At 35.6% G+C, this 19133-nt stretch overlaps 1 protein-coding gene across 3 annotated transcripts in view; it reads right to left on the bottom strand.

Annotated features, from left to right (window-relative positions):
• The window catches only part of PDS5A (PDS5 cohesin associated factor A), a 171430-nt gene that overhangs the window by 62445 nt on the left and 89852 nt on the right, over window positions 1-19133 (bottom strand). For all 3 annotated transcript variants that reach the window (XM_069068169.1, XM_069068179.1, XM_069068186.1), the window contains 6 exons: window positions 16013-16128; window positions 6845-6939; window positions 5522-5667; window positions 3755-3906; window positions 1227-1340; window positions 197-278 (listed from right to left, as the gene is read on the bottom strand). In XM_069068169.1, coding sequence (XP_068924270.1) covers window positions 197-278; window positions 1227-1340; window positions 3755-3906; window positions 5522-5667; window positions 6845-6939; window positions 16013-16128 — 705 coding nt within the window. The remainder of the gene's footprint in view (window positions 1-196; window positions 279-1226; window positions 1341-3754; window positions 3907-5521; window positions 5668-6844; window positions 6940-16012; window positions 16129-19133) is intronic.

Here is a 19133-nt window from a genome sequence, read left to right as displayed (position 1 = left end):
TTCCGTGATGCCCTTCCCAGCTCTGATTCTATGGCCCCATAATCTTCACTTCAGGAAAACCTCTCAGAGGTTTCCTCTTCCATTACAGAATTATACCATTCCAGGGTATACAATAACTGAAAAGACTTTTTACTAGTTAAAATGTGCCTGCCAAGTCCCACCCTAGTTCCCACCCCCTTTCACCAAATGAACTCACAGCCGGCTGTTTGTGCAAATCCAGTAATTCCCGCACGTGACTCCTGAGTAGATTCTGGCACTTCCACATTTCATTAAGTGCCCTGTAAACAGTTTCAAATTGGGAAAAAGTTATCAAACTGTATCATCCTTCTCTGATAGCTATGTCTATCTCATAAATGTATCTACTTTTCAAAATCTTTCTAAAATCAGAGGCAACATCAAATTTGATTTAAATTCCTGCTACTAAAAAAAAGTTCTTCAAATGAAGGTTAATCAAAATAAGAATATGTAAAATCATTCTCTCAAGAAATAAGAGTATTATAAATAGGACAACTTCTAAATAAAGTTGTGAATTAGGGAAAGTTGTCACTGCTCCTAGCCTCCTCATTCTGAGCTATTTTATCCCATTTACTGAAACACTCAGATGTCAATACTACTATATCATATACATTAGGTCCCAACGCAAATCTGATTTTATATAGTTCATCCATGAGTAAAATATAAAGACAATGTTAAATTTCCTGTGAGTATATGTATTTTAATGGTGATTAAAATCTTACAATAAAGAGAAAAATTTTCAAGAGTAAAATTTTAGGCTTCAACCAGTGAAAACCATAGAACATGTCTGGAGCATAGAACCATCCCCGAAAATTACATCATACAGGGCTACTCTTTTTACACACACAGGCTATCACTGGTTATAAACTGACATGTGTTAAACTTTGCAAAAGCAGCAAATATTTAACTGATTTCACTGAATGAGCTATAAAAATTAAATGCTTCTTCAAAAGAAGATGAAATAATCTTTTTTTTTTTTTTTTCTTTTTGGGGGGCAACTGGGGAAAAGTAACTTGCCTGAGTTAACTGGGCTATTTTTTTTTTTTTTGGTTAAGTGTCTGAGGCCGGAACCAAACTCGGGTCCTCCTGACTTCAGGGCTGGCACTTCACTTACCACACCACCTAGCTGCCCCTTACTTACTGCACCACCTAGCTGCCCCTAAGATAATCTTATAAGATGTTTCAAAGATACTGTTTTATTACTAACTTACTTTACAGCATTTGGATCCAAGCTGGCATACAAATAATATAAACATTTCATTCTTTCTTCTGTTTCAAGATTATGAGGGACAAGGTACTGAGCAAAGATTTTCTCTACCAACAATCTGCGAAAAGAAGAAATGAAATGAAATTATGTTTCTGAACTTTCACAAAGAGTCACTTGGGTTTTAAGGAACTTTTTCACGCAGAGTTGACATGTCTGCTGGTGACTTCTGTATCCATGGAAATGACTAATTCTCTTCATCAACATGACCATATTAGTTGATTTACACTTGTACTAGCAGCTTGAAGAATCAGATGCTATTTGTGATTTTTATTTTCCTCAGATCACTCAAGCCATATTCTTTGAAACTTTACCTTGAGCTTTTGTACCCACTTTTCTTCTCAGATGAGTAAGACTAAACAAATTTGATTTAATTTCAGTTCTTTTCCTAAGTGACTGTACAGTCCCAATGAAGATAAATCCACTTAGCATCGCTCCATGAATTTATACTTGATCTGGCAGGAACAATGTCTCTGTGATTCTCCATAATACTTATATTAAAGATAATAGCTTATCTTTAATGCTATACCAATACTACTTTAGCTATCTTAGGTTATTTTATATACAAGTTAATAAGACTAGAAAACACAAATATTTCAGTGTAGAAAAAATACTCTATCCCAAATGAGATTTCTATAACAAGAATAACAAAAAAACAAGAAATTTCTTAATTAACCTAATGTAATAGTAATGGAATATAAAGATCCCCCTGTATTGGCTTGGTTTTCAAATTGATTGTGTTAAAACCCAGAGCTTGTGAATCCCACTTGTGGGATGGACTTGTTGACTTGAAAAGAGAGTGGAGTGGAGCTGGGTGGAGCTGGTGACATAAATGGAGAGAAACACAAGAAAAGAAAGAGGCAGAAGAACTTTTTGGAAGCAGCACCTTTGGAGGCAGAGAGAGAATGAGAGGATTGCTAAGGGCCACTTTGAATTGCCCAGGACTTTTGAGAGCTGCCATCCAGAGCTGCCAAGGACTGAGGAGACATGGCTGTTATGCTGGTACTTTGTCTGTCTGTTTTGATGTTGTTTTGCCAGATCTGTCCACTGGTGAAAGACAGTCCTGTTGTTGCAGAGACCTTGTAACCTTGCTGTTGGTTCAGAGCTCCTGGGACTGTTCTGCAGACAGAGAGTGAATACTGTCCACTGATGAAGGCCAATGCTGTTGTTGCAGAGGGCTTGGAACCTTGCTGTTGGTTCAAAAGCCCTGAAGAAGGATTTTCTTGCTTTATGTTTACAGAAATCCTGGAAGGGGGCTTTGCTAATGTTTTTAGGGGTCCTAGGACTGATCTGCAGACAGAGAATGAATTAATGAAGACACTGGCAATGTATCTTGTGGCCTTGCTAAACTTTGTCTCCCCCAGGAACAAAGATAGCTGAGAACTTGCCTCAGGTCAAGATGAAGAAAAGACCTCTCTTTGGGTATTAAATGCTGTGCTTAAGCTTGTAACTCTGGGGTAGATTCAATTGTGATTCAAGGGTGGGGAAGTTTTGACCTTTTTGTGCTCTGTGACTGAACAAATGAATGTACTTTACTTATGATTGGAAATTAATCTCCATGAGAACAGGGGCTTTGTGATGGACTAAATGAATGTACATCCCAGGGGTGCAGTAGTATTTAAAAGAGGGACTTTGTGATTGATTAAATGAATGTAATGTCCAGGGGTGGGGTAGTACTTGATTAAATCACACTTGGTAAATGCTGTATTTTGAATTATGCTATATGTTGATTCTCTCTCTTCTTAATTTGTCACTGAAAAAAATGGAGAGCACATATGCTGGTATTTTGAACCGTGGGAAGTTGCCTTTGCTTGGCATTACAGTATGGCTTACACCTAACCAGCTAATTTAATTATTGAAAAAATTAAAATTTAATTATTAGTTTTACCAGGGGTGGTTGGTGCATGCCTTGTACTCCCTGCTACTAAGGAGACTGAGTTGGTGGGTCATTTGAGCTAAAGTAGGGCTAAAGATGATCAAGTATCTACACTAAGTCTGGCACGCATATGGTCTTGCTCCCAGGAGCAGAAGTCCACCAGACTTGGCTAGGACTTGAAGTGCAGACTGGTCCAGGTCAAAAAACGTACAAGTCAAAGTTTCCATAGGCAAGCAAGGGAGAGGGAGAGAAAAGATGGTGGAGGAGGGAGGGAGAGGGAGGACAGAGAGAAAGAGAGAGCTTGAGGGAGAGAGGGAGAAAACATGAATCAGTCTTCCGCAGAGGAAGACAGAGTAACATTCAGAAAATAAAAACTGCAGTGATTACCTCTTCTAAGGCCTTACTAACTAGTTTGTGGGAAAAATAATATTCTTTTATCTAAAATCAAAATGAAGGGAAATAATTTTTAAAATTATGACTAAACAAATTCTAAGTTTGAAAATTAGACTATTGTTTAATAAATCAACTTGCACTGGTTCAGCATTTTAATGGTGAAAATACTTTTATATACCAATATTATGAGAGAATAGTAAACTCACTTGTCATCAATGCTGTTTTGATAATATATGTGCAAAAGTTTATCCTTTATCCAGCTCACTTTCTCAGCAGCTTCCCTTCCAGCTTCTGCATGCAGACAGTATTTTTTATAAAGTTGGGCAAGGCCCATCATAGCTTCTTTTCGAACTCTCCACTGAAAAAAATATTTTTCTAGTAAGTTTTAATTAAATATTCCAAAGCATACTGACAAGAAGAGCAAATACTAAGTTTAGGAGACATTAACAATAGATACTATGTAAAGGAACCATCCCCAAGAACTCAAACTTCCAGTAGCCAAAAGAAGACTATATTTCCCTACCGGCTTTTTGAGAAAGGCACCCCAGTGGAAACTCATAATATATTGTAGGGTCACACTTCCCTATAGAAGAAGGAGCTGAGATCAATAATAAGCACAGAATATGCTAGAAAACCAAGTCAGTGTCAGAGCTAACTCTTGTCTTAACTGCTAATCCACACTTATTTAAGAAAATATCTTTAAAAGTAAAAGAGGCAGAACTAAAATATTTTCCAATTAGGGAGAAACTCTACAAAAAATTACATTATCCTAAATCTCAAAGCAGTACACTTTAGAAATATCCACTGAATAAACTAGTACAAGCTAACCACTAGGGGGAGTGTCACATTATTTAAGTTATTTAAGACGAAGGAAGAAGTATAATGGTACATGCAATGGAACAAGTTTTTTGTTGTTGTTCAGTCATTTTAGTCATGTCTGACTCTCCATGACCCTTTTTGGGGTTTTCTTGGCAAAGATACTGGAATAATTAGCCATTTACTTCTCCAGTTCATTTTATAGATGAGGAAGAGAGGCAAACAAAGTTAAGTGACTTGCTCAGGGTCACAAAGCTACCAAGCGTCTAAACAAATTAACAATTTAACTGAACAAGTTAAACAAATCAGTTTAAATATTGGCCTACTATGTATGCATTTATAAATTATCATAACCGAAAAGACTTGCTATATTCTTGAGAATAAAATCATTCATTTTTTTATTCCTGAATTATAATTATATTATTTTGGCCCTTGAGGACTCCTCCAAGCCACACTACAATCACTAACTTCAATTCCTTAATTTAAAACTTCTGACATATATGCCAGGGACATGCTGGCTATTTTACCTTGTATATGATTTTCTTGACTACCTACATTATTTCTAGGTGCTGTCACTAAAGTGTGCTATATTATATATCCATACTTCAAACTCAGTGAAGTGTAGAGCAATTGCTTGCTTGCCATTAGAGAAAGTATCGTAGCCTATTATTTCTCAATTTAGCTTAGTAGTATACAAATATGAACTGCAACATGAGATTTTAGAATATATAATGTTCCTTCCTCCACTGATTCAAGAACTTAGCAATTGGATAGAATACTTAACTTCTAAAAATTTTTTTCACAAAAAGGAAATCCAGAGTGGTCATGATTATTCTATAATTTCACTAACTGGTAGATAAAAGTATAATTCACTGATTTCGTTACTGGTTGTTAATTTTTTATAAAGGCCAACTAAAGAGAGAAAAATCAAATGAAATCTTTATAATACCGCAATCTATTATCTAAAAATAAAAGAGTAGATCCAAAGGAAATTTTGTATTCATTATATTCTTACAGACATATTTTTCTAGACATCTTAAAATTCAACTTGATTATTAAATAATTCTTAAAAACATGAAGAATTCTTTTTCTTTTCAATAATTTAAGATCCATATAAATAATGAAATACAAAGATTAAAATTTCTAAAAAGTTGTACCCGTTTGTCCAATGTTCTTTCCCTCACAAAGCCAAGTAACTGATCATTGACTAAAGACAGGTCTCTTTTGCCAGCTGTTATTATAGTAACAATGACGTCATGACGAATAGCTTCTTCTGGATCATGAGACCTAACCTTCAAGTACTCTGTTACAAGAGAAGGAAAAAATGTTCATCAAAAATGGAGATAGGCAGTTTTGGAAAAAAGATAGCTTAAACAATTAAATAAATTCTAAAAGGTCAGAGCATTAAGCTTTATGTCTGCTATAGATATGTTTTAAGAAAACATACAAGTGAAAATACATTTTTTTTAATAAAGACACTTCTGTATGTTGGGTAATTAAGTATAAAACTAAACAATACTGTGATTGTAAAATACCCACATTAGCAATAACAAAATAATTAAAATGGTTTTTAAAGTGCCTTTGTTTTTTAAAACAATTGGGGTTAAGAAACTTGCTCAAGGTTACCCGGCCAGATATTTACAGGTCTAGTGCTAAGTATCAGAGCCCGGATTCGATCCCGGGGCATCCCGACTCTGGGGCCGGTGCTCTTCCTTGCTGTGCTACCTGGCCACCCCTAAAGTGCCTTTCTTTTAAATGATAACTATCAAAACAGAGAATTCCATTTACAGAATTTCTCTTACCTGGAAATGAAGCTATGAATTTAATCTATCAGTTAATTAATTAAAGTATATGAATGTATTAACAAATTAAATGTATATGAATTAATTAACGAACTAAATGTATAATCTTTTAAAATAACTCATAACCTTACTATAAATTAGTTAACATTAAAATACTTCAATGCCTTTATTATTCAATTAAAACATTTATAATTCTGTTCTAGGACACTTAAAAAAAATAAAAGCTCTAAAATATACATAAAATTAATTAGATAAAAACTGTCCGTGTCTAATTTGATTAGAGTTAAATTAAAAGTTTTGGGCAAATAATCTCTAGTTATGGGTAAACAATTCATAAGAGCAAGGAACAAAAAGTGTTATGAGTTCCAATGCCATAGTGTCCAACCAACAATGTACCAAACTAATCCACTGGTCTGGATAATCCAATGGAAAAGGAAAATTTGAACCAAAACTCAAAATACATCTACCAAAACATAAAATTATTAAAATCATTTTAAAATCACTTACACAAAACTATCCCTTAGAATTTTATTTGTATAAAGTTAGATACATGTAACATTCAATAGCTACCTGAAAACTGCTAAGATCCATCCACAAATAGATGAAAAGTCATATATATTCCTTAAATTTATATGAACATTTATCCCAATGTTCCTCATTTTAAATTGCCTATCTTACCTGTAAGGTCCTTTGCTAAGTCTGGGTGATTCATTAAACAGTGACTGGCAAATTTCACACTTTCTAACCTCACTGGAACATGAATGTCATTAAATCTACAAGGAGGAAATTGTTAAAAATTAATTCTGAGTAGATAGATTTTCTTTCCACAAAAGATAAAATATGCAAATGCTTAATAAACTACTTAATGATTAGAGAGCTTGTTGATCATAAGTGAAGTTTCATTATGATAAAAATTTCAAAATGAATGTTTAAGTATTTGAATAAAAAGCATTTGCATATGAAAAGATAATAGTTACATAGCAAAAAATTAATTTTTTTAAATTAAAAAATGAGGGGGGGGGGGAGAGATGTGGAGCCAAGATGGCGGCACAGAAGCAGGAAAACTCAGTATTGCCCCCTCCATAACCATCTCAAATACCTATAAAAATGACTAAACAAACTTTAGAGCTACAGAACCCACAAAGTGACAGAGAGAAACAAATCTCCTGCTGAAGGCAGCCTGGCAGGAAGGGTCTATCACACCAGCACACCCTGCGTGAGCCCGTGGTTTTAGCCCTAGGGTGGCCTGACCAGCCACGGTTAGAGGGATGTCAGGAGAGTTGATCACCAGCAGCTGTGGTGGTTTCCAGAACAATCAACCCATAAATGAGAAAGACAAAGTGAGAGGTCAGTGGACTTTGGGAACAGGAGGTCTGGGAGTGTGGTCCGACCTCTGCAACCAGGAGTGAGAAGAGGCTGAGGCATGGTGGCCACCGCTGCATGGGTGCTTCAGAGCTCCTGGCCTGCAGATTGTAGGGGAACCAAGCAACCAGTCTGAGGGGTAATCTCTCTTAACCTACTTAGATCTGGATTGCTGTCTAGGGTGGAGGTTCTGGGGTAAGTGACCAGTGTGACAGATCCAGTGGAGGCTTCTGAGAGGGCACAAAACTAATAGCTCCAGCAGCTAAGAAAACCCCAGCAATTTGGGACAAAGCTCTCCTCTCTGGAAGCAGAGTTCTACTGTGGCAAAAAGCTCAAAAGTCAAATAACTGAGTGGCAACATGAGCAAGCAAAGGAAGCACAGCAATCTGACTTTGGATTCCTTTTTTGGGGACAAAAAGGCTCAAAGCATGGAACAGGAGGAAGACAATGAAATCAGAACTCCTGCACCAAAAGTTTCCAAGAAAAATAGGAACTGGTTACAGGCCATAGAGGAGCTTTAAGAAGGATTTTGAAAACCAAATGAGAGAAGTGGAGGAAAAATTGGGAAAAGAAAGGAGAATGATGCAAGAAAAGTATGAAAGAGAGTCAACAGCATGACGGAAGAAAATAACAACTTAAAAAATAGACTAACGCTGTGTAACCTTGAGCAAGTTACTTAACCCCAATTGCTTAAAAAAAAAAAATAGACTAACTCAAATGGCAAAAGAGGCTCAAAAAGGCAATGAGGAGAAGAATGACTTAAAAAACTGAATCTGGAAAAAGAATCTCAAAAAGCTCACTGAAGAGAATCACTCCTTCAGAATTAGACTGAAGCAAATGGAAGCTAGTAACTTTATGAGAAATCAAGATACTATTAAACAGATCCGAAAAAATAGAAGGCAATGTGAAATATCCCATTGGAAAAACCACTGACCTGGAAAATAAATCCAGGAGAGATAAGTTAAAAATTATTGGACTACCTGAAAGCCATGATCAAAAAAAGAATCTAGAAATCATCCTTCAAGAAATTCTCAAGGATTTAGGTATCAGTACCATATTAGTGTCATAAAAAGAACTTGGTAGGACTCCTTCTTCACGTTTGTCCCAAATAGTTCATAGAGTATTGGAATCAATTGTCTTTAAATGTTTGATAGAATTCACTAGTGAATCCATCTGGCCCTGGAGAGTTTTTCCTAGGGAGTTGACTGATGGCTTGTTCAATTTCTTTTTCTGAGATGGGATTATTTAAGTAATTTACTTCTTCTTCAGTTAATCTGGGCAACTTGTATTTTTGTAAATATTCATCCATTTCCCTAAGATTGTCAAATTTATATGCATACATTTGGGAAAAATAATTCCTAATTATTGTTTTGATTTCCTCTTCATTAGAGGTAGATTTACCCTTTTCATTTTTGATACTCATAATTTAGTTTTCTTCTTTCTTTTTTTTTTCATCATATTGACTAAGGGTCTATCAATTTTGTTGGTTTTTTCATAAAACCAGCTCTTGGTTTTATTTATTAATTAAATAATTTTCTAAATTTCAATTTTATTAATCTCTCCTTTGGTTTTCAATATTTCTAATTTAGTATTTAATTGGGGATTTTGAATTTTTTATTTTTCTAGGTTTTTCAATTGCATGCCCAATTTGTTGAGCTCCCTTTTTTCTGATTTAATCATGTATGCACTCAGGGATATAAAACTTCCCCTAAGAACTGCCTTTAATGTATCCCACAAATTTTGGTATGCTATCTCATTATTATCATTCTCTTAAATGAAATTAGATTGTTTCTCTAATTTCTTGTTTGACCCACTCATTCTTTAGGATTAAATTGTTTAATTTCCAATTAGTTTTTAGTCTGTCTTTCCATGGCCCTTTATTGCATGTAATTTTTATTGCATCATCATCTGACAAGGATGCATTTAATATTTCTGCCTTACTGCATAAAATTGTGAGGTTTTTATGCTCTAGAACATGGTCAATTTTTGAGTATGTGCCATGAACCGCTGAGAAGAAAGTATATTCCTTTTTATCCCCATTCAGTTTTCTCCAGAGATCTATCATACCTATCCTCTGCAAAATCCTGTTCACCTCCTTAACTTATTTCTTGTTTATTTTGAGGTTGGACCAGAGAGGGGAAGATTAAGGTCTCCCACTAGTATAGTTTTGCTATCTATTTCTTCCTCTAATTCCTTTACCTTCTCCTCTAGGAATTTGGATGCTATACCACTTGGTGCATATATGTTAAGTAATGATATTGCTTCATTCTCGATGGTGTCTTTTAACAGGATATAGTTTCCTTCCTTATCTCTTTTAATTAGGTCAATTTTCGCTTTTGCTTTATCTGAGATAAGGATTGCTACCCCTGCTTTTTTTACTTTAGCTGAGGCATGATATATTTTACTCCAGCCTTTTACCCTGTGGGTATCCCTCTGTTTCAGATGTGTTTCTTGTAAACAGCATATTGTAGGATTATGATTTCTAATCCACTCTTATATCCGTCTCTGTTTTATGGGAGAGTTCATTCCATTCACATTTACACTTATGATTGTTATCTGTTTCTTTTCCCTCCATCCTATTCCTGCCCCTGTTAATGTTCATATTCCCCCCTTATCCCTTCCCCCCTTTAATAGTTTTTCTTTTGACCACTGCCTCCCTCAGTGTTTCCTTATCAGCCCCCCTCCCTTTTCCTCCCCTTTCCCTTTACTTCTTCCCTCCCTACAAACCACTCCCACCCCCCTTTTGTAGCCCTTTCCCCCTTCTACTGCCTGTAGGATATTTTTATTCTTCTTTGCACCAAGAGAGACAGGAAAAAATCTCATGCAAAGCTCCTCTCCCTCCCCTCTTTCCCTCTAAAATGATACTTTTTGCATTTCTTCTCCATAGAGTCCTATGCTTAACTGGTTGTTATTCCCTCCTTGTACCAGAACCAATGAGGGAAAAATCTCATATGATTCCCATCTCCCTCCCTTCTTTTCCTCTGCTATACAGTTTTTATGCCTCTATGCGTGGCATAATTTACCCTTTTCCACTTCATTCATTCCCTTTCTTCCACTGTAGTTGCTTTGTAGCCCTTAATAAGATTTTTTTAAATCTTAATTTTGTGTATTTTATACTCATACCCTCTACTTGTCTATAACCAGTTTGATCTTATTGAATAGCAGGGTGTGGTGTATGCATGTTATGCGATACTATTGTGCTACAAGAAACGAGGAGCAAACAGTCTTCATATTTACCTGGAGAGGCATATACAAACTGATGCTGAGTAAGAAGAGTAGAACCAGGAGAAAGTTGTACATAATTACAGACACAACGTATGTCTGATGACCAACTTTAATAGACTGGACTCATCTCAGCAATGCAGTGATATAAGTCAATCCCAAAAAACTCATGATGGAGAGAAATGTGTGCATCCAGAGAAAGAACTAGAAAGAACTGAGTTTATATCCAGATGGAAGCAAAATACCTGATCTTTTTCCTTCTCTTATTTGGTTTTATGTCCTCTGCCATTTTTCATTCCATCTGATACAATCCGTCTTTATAACCTGACTAATGTATAATGTGAAAGTATTTACAGATCCTGTACTTGACTATATACCGCTATGGGGGGGAGGGGAGAGAGGGGGACAAAATGTGAAACTCAAGGAAATGTGGAATTGAATCGTGTAAACTAAAAGGAAACAAATTAATTTAAAAAAAAATAATAAAAGTTGAAAAAAAAATGATTGCTAAAAAAAAAGGAATGTGAGCTCCTTGAGGGCAGGTACTGTTTTTCCTCTATATCACTAGCATTTAGCACATCTGGCACATAGTAGGTACTTAATAAATGTTTATTGACTGTTTAAAAAAAAAGAAATTCTCAAGGAAAACTGCCCTGCTATTTTAGAACCAGAGGGCAAAATAGAGGTTGAAAGAATCCACTGATCACCTCTTGAAAAAGATCCCAAAAAGAAAACTCCTAAGAATATTATAGCCAGGTTCTGGAGTTCCCAGATCAAGGAGAAAATATTACAAGCAGCCAAGAAGAAACAATTTGAATACAGTGGAAACACAATAAGGATAACACAGAATCTGGAAGCTTCTACATTGAGAGACTGAAGGGCTTGGAATATGATATTCCGGAGGGCAAAGAAGCTGGGATTAAAACCAAGAATCATCTACCCAGCAAAACTGAGCATCATGTTTCAGGGGAAAATATGGTCATTCAGTGGAATACAGGACTTTCAGGCATTCTTGCTGAAAAAACCAGAGTTGAATAGAAAAACTGACTTTCAGATACAAGAAGCAAGAGAAGCATGAGAAGGTAAACAGGGAAAAGAAATCATATGACTTATGATTTATTATTTATTTATTATTATGACATATGACTTATCAAAGTATTTAAATTCCTACATGGAAAAACGATAATTTTAACTTATGAAACTTTTCTCAGTATGAGAATAGTTGAAGGGAATATAAATGTGTGTGTGTGTGTGTATATATATATAAAAATAAATATATATATGTACACATACATATATATGTCTATATAGGAAGGTATATAGGTGTATGAATACATGTGAGTGTGTATATATATATGTGTGTACAGGTATACATAGACAGAGGGCACAGGATCAATTGAACAGGAAGGGATGATACTTAAAAGGGGAAATTAAGAGGTAAGAGAGGAATATAATGAGAGGAGATGGGGAGAGACATATAAAAGAGGCAAGGGAAAACTGTTACAATGGAGGGGAAGAACAGGAAGGCAAAAGGGATTGGGTTGAACTTACTCTCAATGAATTTGGCTTAGGGAGGGAATGACATACACACTAAATAGGGTATCTCACCCTATAGGAGAGTAGGGGGGAAAGGGATGAGAGGAGGGATGATGGAAGGGAGGGCAGGCTAGGGGGAAGGGAAGTTGGAAGCATACACTTTTGAAAAGGAACAGGGTCAAAATAGAAAATAGAACAAGTAGGGGTCGGGATAGGAAGGAGGGAAATTCAGTCAGTCTTTCACAATATATCAACTACAGAAATGTTTTGCGTAGCTACACATGTACAACCTATGCTGAATTGCTTATCTGCCCAGTAAGGGTGGGTGACGAGGGGGGAAGGGAAAGAATCTGGAATTCAAAGTTTTAAAATCAAATCTTTAAAAAAATTTTATTATTGTTATTTTCTTATATACAACTGGGAAATAAGATATATACAGGCACTGAGGTATAGAAATCCATCTTGCCCTAGTGGAAAGTTGGAGGAGGCATGGGGGAGGATATAGGAGAGAGAAGATTGGGGGAGGTGGGATTCCTGTTTTGGGGTGGTGGGTAGGGGAAAGATGGGGAGAAAATCTGTAACTCAAAATCTTATGATTTTGATCACAATGATGTAAACTAAATGTAAACATAAAATTTAGTTTAAAAAAATTTTATCAGTGCAATTTTGCTTATATATTTTAACAATTTTCTGATATACTCCTTGACTGACTCTACCCTTTTAAACAAGCAACTGTCAATAAAAGCAACTAACATGATAATCACATACTAACATTTGATACTGGCAATCCTCACATCTCTACCATAAGGAGAGAAGCATATTTTATGATTCACTAAGTTAGTTCAGAGCTAAGCAAATTTGTGTTTTTTTTTTTCATTCACATTGCTGTATTAATTTTTGGGTAATCAGCTGGTTCTGCTTACTTTACTCCTTGTCAATCTTTTAAAAAATTTGACTTAACCCTTTTAAAAAACAATAAATAATACTAGATAATATTCTGGAATTTCTTGAAGAAGTAACAATGGATAAGGTTTAAAATGACATTATGTTTTTCTCATTATCATGCTTGACGAAAGCCTCTTTAAAAACTAAAACTTGATGAATGCAATGATAAACCACAAGTCCAGAGGACTAAAGATGAATCATGCCACCGACTCTTGTCAAAGAGGTAATAAGACGTTAAAATCTATAATGAAACATGCATGATCGGACATGGATAATGAAGGGATTTGTATTTCTAAACTTTATATAGTTACAGAGAGGATTTTTTTTAAAATTTCTACTGGGGAAACAGTAGTAAAGATATAACAAAAGTTTGTAAAACAAATTTAAATAAACAAAAAAGAGATTAAGATAAATAAACCTCACACATAAAGTGATATAGAAATAAATATAGGTACATAGAGATATAGAAACCAATTTTAGTTGGTTTATGTACTTTGGGAAAAATGATTCATCCTTGTTTTAGAATGTTAGTCCCAAATAAATATCTAAGTTCATTGGAGGTGCATATTAAAAAAGGTACACATTAAAAAAGAAATACAAAAATGTAGAATTATCTCAACCTGGAACTATATTACAAAAGACTTATGTTTAAACTTCCTGCCTTTAAGTGTCTCCCCACAGTCAGTTAATTCTCTAATTGTTATCAAAGTGATCTTCCTAAAGTGTAGGACTATCTTGACCATGCCACTCCTGGATTAAATAGCTTCTTAACACTTCTAGGATTAAATATAAAATCCTCTATTGCGGTTTTAGAGCCCATGATAACCTTGGCCATTCCTACTTTTCCAATCTTGTGAAACTTTATTCCCCTCCACATACTCTACCTTCCAGTGATACTGTCTTCTTTGCTGTTCCTAACCCAAGACACTCCATCTCCCAAGTCACTATATTTTCACTGGCTGTCTACCATGTTTAGAATGCTCTCTGTCCTTGTCTCTGCCTACTGGATTCCCTAAAATACTTAGGAAAGATCTGTGGAAGGACTAATTGACTAAATGTAATTCTACCCCTTCTATTTTTTTTTTAAAGGGGGAATGTAGGGCAATTGGGGTTAAGTGACTTACCCAAGGTCACATGGCTAGTAAGTGTTAAGCATTTGAGGCCACATCTGAACTCAGGTCCTCCTGACTTCAGGGCTAATGCTCTATTCACTGCACCACCTCGCGGCCCCTACCCCTTCTATTTTTAAATCATTACCAAATATTTGCTATTTCTTTACATCAGGAATTATGCTGTTTTTTTTAAAAAAATGACAAATTAAAATGCTTATGATCACCAACATTTCATCTGCAAGTACTTTTTATTTGAGAAAATGTTAAGAGATTTACCTGGCCACAGATATATAACTGGTATTTTTGGCAGCAAGGAAACTGTCACTATTTTAATTTATTAAGAGACTTAATGAGTTGACAAAAATTAATCTAACAAAAACAATAAAGTATTTAGGAATCCCTTATACTCCAGCACAATAAAACCATAATAAAAATCATTTATGTGATTAAGTAATGTTATATGAAATATGGTAAACCTGATTCAAACACAGTGAAATTAAAATAATGCATTCAAACAGAAATGGCAGAGATACTTTTGCATTTATTCAACTAAAGATAGACTGCGGCAGGTAAGGAACACTGTGACATGACACCTCATTCAGGATTTACAGAAGACATGGCTGATGACTGGGGTATTTTTCCTTGGGTATTTGGATATAAGTAACTGGGGTTAATCATAATGATAGGGAGGCCTAACCTAACATATGATATAGCTGACACAACATAAATAAGGTTTAACAATAACTATTTAAGATTAAAATAAAAATATCAAAAAATTTTTATATTTCCATCAAGTTTTGAGGCCATGGAATCAATTAAGTGGAAGATATGACATCATTTAGTAACTTACTTTTTCTAGTTTCATGAAAATATTAAGTGATGATAGTGACTTGTCATCCAAAACCCTTTAGAAAAATTGTAAATTGGGGCAGCTAGATGGCTCAGTGAATTGAGCACTGGCCCTGGAGTCAGGAGGACCTAGCCCCTGAGTTCAAATCCGGCCTCAGACACTTAACACAAAACTAGCGGTGTGACCTTGGGCAAATTGGTTAACCCCAATTGCCCTACCTTCCCCTCTCCAAAAAAAAAAAAAAAGAAAAAGAAAAAGAAAAAAATTTTAAATTGCAAACTAAGTATGGCTAGAAAAACAATGATCATTGTACATGAAAGTCTTGATTATACTGAAAAAAAAAAAAAGTCTAATCATAGGATCATAGAATGGCAGACTCACAGATCCGGAGCTAGAAGGGAAAGGAGAGGCCACCTAGTCCACACCCTTCGCTTTCACAGATAAGGAAACTGAGGCCTATGGTTAACTAAGGGTCAGAGGCAGGATGGGAAATCAGGCATTCCTGATTCTAAATTCAGCACTTGATGCATTATCCCACAGGGCATACTCCTATCATTAGATCCAAAGCAATGTCCCCAGATACAGCCACTGGAACATGACGAAATTGCTATACCGATATCTCTTCTACAAATTATTTTAAACAATGAATATTATAGATTCAGTTCCATGAACTGGTTAAAAACCTAAATAAGGGATTAAGAACCTCCCCAAATACTGCTGACTACTGATGCTTTACAAAGGTAACATTATTTAAGGATTAATAAAAAATATGAAATTTCAAAATATACAATTCAAAATTCATGATATATCGTCTCTTACCTTCCAAGAAAACACTGCCAAAGAGGTCGATTTTGTGTTGCCAAATCGGAATCTTTAGAACCAAACAATTTAGCTAGCAATCGAACCACAGCTAAACGCTCTTCTCCATCATTGCTCTAAAAAGAGAAAAAGAACAAATGAATTATGTAACTCATCAAATCATAGGAAATCCTGAGGTGAAAACCACACTAAACAGCACCTTCATATTCCTGCTAATTACAGCAAAAACCAAAAAATTATTTAATTTTTTTTTCATCTACTACTGGTATTGGAGAAAGAACATCAACCTACAAGTCAGTATATTAACTTGGCCAAGTCACTTTACTACCTGTCCTTGCGTTTCACATACATAAAATTAGGGCTCCTTTTTGAAATTCTAGGATTCCCAAATCTTCGACTATACTTTTGATTCTTTAATCCAGGCTCAATCGTATTTGGGAATTATTTAGTCCTTTGTCTTCTCCCTCCTACTGCCCTTAGGTATTGGAAGGATGGGAGAGGAATCTGTTTGATTGCTTATTTCTAGTCCCTAAAAGGCAATGCAGCATGGTGGAAAAGAAGCTAGTCTCAAAGCCAGTTAGTTATCTGGGTTCCAGTCTCTCCTTTGACAAATAATGGCTATGTCAAGTTGCTTAATCTTTCAACGATCTAGACAACTCTCTACAATTTCAGGTTATATAGAGGATGGTAACCTGCATTTGTACAGTTTCCCCACCAGTGAGTTCCCTATGTCAACAAAATCACAGGTCCAGTCCCTATCTCTATTACATGTCCTATCAAAAACCAAGGCAGTGGAAGAATTTCAATATTGGTCAATTCTATCACTTAATAGAAACATTTGTAAAGACATGACAGAGAAAAAGTAAAGTGATTCTTTTATTTGATACTTCATTACATTTATGACCTCACATATTCCTGCCAACAACGTATATAACAAAGCTCATCCATGCCTTTATGATGCTGTTTACTGTCCACATCCTACTGTTAATAGCTTCACCTAACATTTCAAAATACCTTTTTGTGCTGTTTCTTACAATTGTGTAGAAATCAATGAAGCACACAGGCTATCGATAAACTTATCCATTGCTTTTTAACCTTTCATAATCATGTTGTTCCAATAATACTCTGAGAAATTCTGTCGGTAAAACGTTTTAGCTGAATCACGCTTACACTGTGTCCTTGCAACTTTAATTCCTGATAAAATCCTAAGGAAACTGCATGAAGTCTGTATTATAGGTGAGTTTCAAGGAAGAAGTACACAATTTAAGAGTCAGAGAAACCGACAAATATCAAGTTCTCATCTGTATATGCTTATGTGTATTTATTAACTGTCTCCTAAGCCCATTATGATAAAAGATAAATGATCCAGGAAAATTAATTTTGGCAGCAGACAGTGTAGTAAAGGATCTCCTATTCACAATGCTTGATGTAGTTAGGGTAGAAAACTCTGTTGAATGAAGATTATTTATTGTCTTCCTTTGTTACTCTACTGGGGAGAGGGGAAGAAGGAAAAAGCTAACTTATGATTTCAAAGGTATAGGGAACATGCACTGAGAAAACTTGCAGCAATGCAAACTGGAAAATACTGTGCAACTCCTAGTCTTTGAGAGATGGCCGTAGTACTGAAGGTTAAGTTTGAAGGTTAAGTTACTAACATAAGGTCAAAGAGTCAGTATGTATCAGAATCAGTATGTAATGTAATGTAGTGTAATGTAATATCATATCATATAATAATAATCAGTATATAAAATCAAGTCTTCCAGACTTGGGATAACTTTCTCTCCATTATTATGCCAAAGTTGCCTTTCCAGTCAATCTATACAATAAGATAGTTGTGCTCCAGGCTCACTGGTAACTTATTTTTACTTATACCGTGTTTCCCCGATAATAAGACACTGTCTTATTAAAAAAAAAAAATTTTTTTTTTTTTTGGAAAGAAAAACACCAGAGGGCTTATTTTCAGGGGAGGGCTTATGTTGTCCTGCCTCAGCTCTCCTCCGCGGCACTGCTCTCAATGGCGCCAGCAAGCAAATCACTGGGAAAGAACAGGATGACGCACTCACTGCTGCAGCTCTGATTGGATGCAGCTCGGAACGCGGCGTGCGTTTCACGGGGAGGGGGGGGCAGTGCATACAGAGGGTACTGTAATATAGCGTAGCACAGGGGATCACCTTCACTACAGTAGCAATCTCAATAGGGCTTATTTGAGAGGAATCTTACACAGTAAGGGGAGGGCTTATTTTCGGGATAGGTCTTATTGGGGAAACACGGTATATAGCATTACAGTTAGGCTTGGATACTAGAAAGTATCAAAAAGTAAAAACGCCTTGATTCTCTGAGAAAACTAGCTCAGTATCCAAAAGTATTTATTCAATGCCTAAATTTAGTAATCACATTCATAGTTCAATGCAGGTTGGAAACAATATTGGAATCTAAAAACTAGTATAATAGAAATAGTAATGCACAAATGATAGAAGGAAAAGAAATACTGAGTAATAAAATTTATAAATTTAATGTTTAAAATACATTTTTAATTTGCATTTTTTTGCTTTTCAAAAAATTTTGCCTTTATAATTACTAGTGAGTCACTGTGCTAGGAAAAGTCTCTGCACTGAAGGAGTTTACATTTCACTGGAGTGATACAGCATTTAAGAGAGCTGAAAAATACTGTGTGGTGCTTTGAAGAAAGCAAACACTTGTGAGAGGGAGAAGGGAGGTGGGAGCGCATTATAAGGGATGAGGACAAACTATACAAAGGCACAGAGTTTGACAAAATGTATAGAATACAGAGTGATTTGAAGTAAGTCTATAAACACCAACTAGAGACAGAATGTGGAGATTAAATGCCAAACTGAGGAATCAGTACATTACCTATGGGCAATAGGGAGTCACTGAGAATTCCTGGGCAAGGGAGTAATGTGGTCAATTTTTTACTTTCTGAAAATAGTTTTGATCCCTGTGGGGAAGATGGAAAAAGGAAAGAATGGAAACAGAGCAAATAACGAGGCAATAAAAGCCTGATCTAGTGTGGTGGCCATGAGAATGAAGAAAAAAGGGTAGATGTGAGGGATATTGGGTTCAATGAACATTGACTGCATATGGGAGTGAAGGTAGTAACTCC

This window comes from Petaurus breviceps, unplaced genomic scaffold (assembly GCF_028583685.1).
Source record: "Petaurus breviceps papuanus isolate PSGF00001 unplaced genomic scaffold, PetGlider_PUasm1.0 140, whole genome shotgun sequence".
NCBI classification, from domain to species: domain Eukaryota; kingdom Metazoa; phylum Chordata; class Mammalia; order Diprotodontia; family Petauridae; genus Petaurus; species Petaurus breviceps.
Note: the sequence above shows the minus strand (reverse complement) of the source record. Positions and strands in the feature narration are given on the sequence as shown.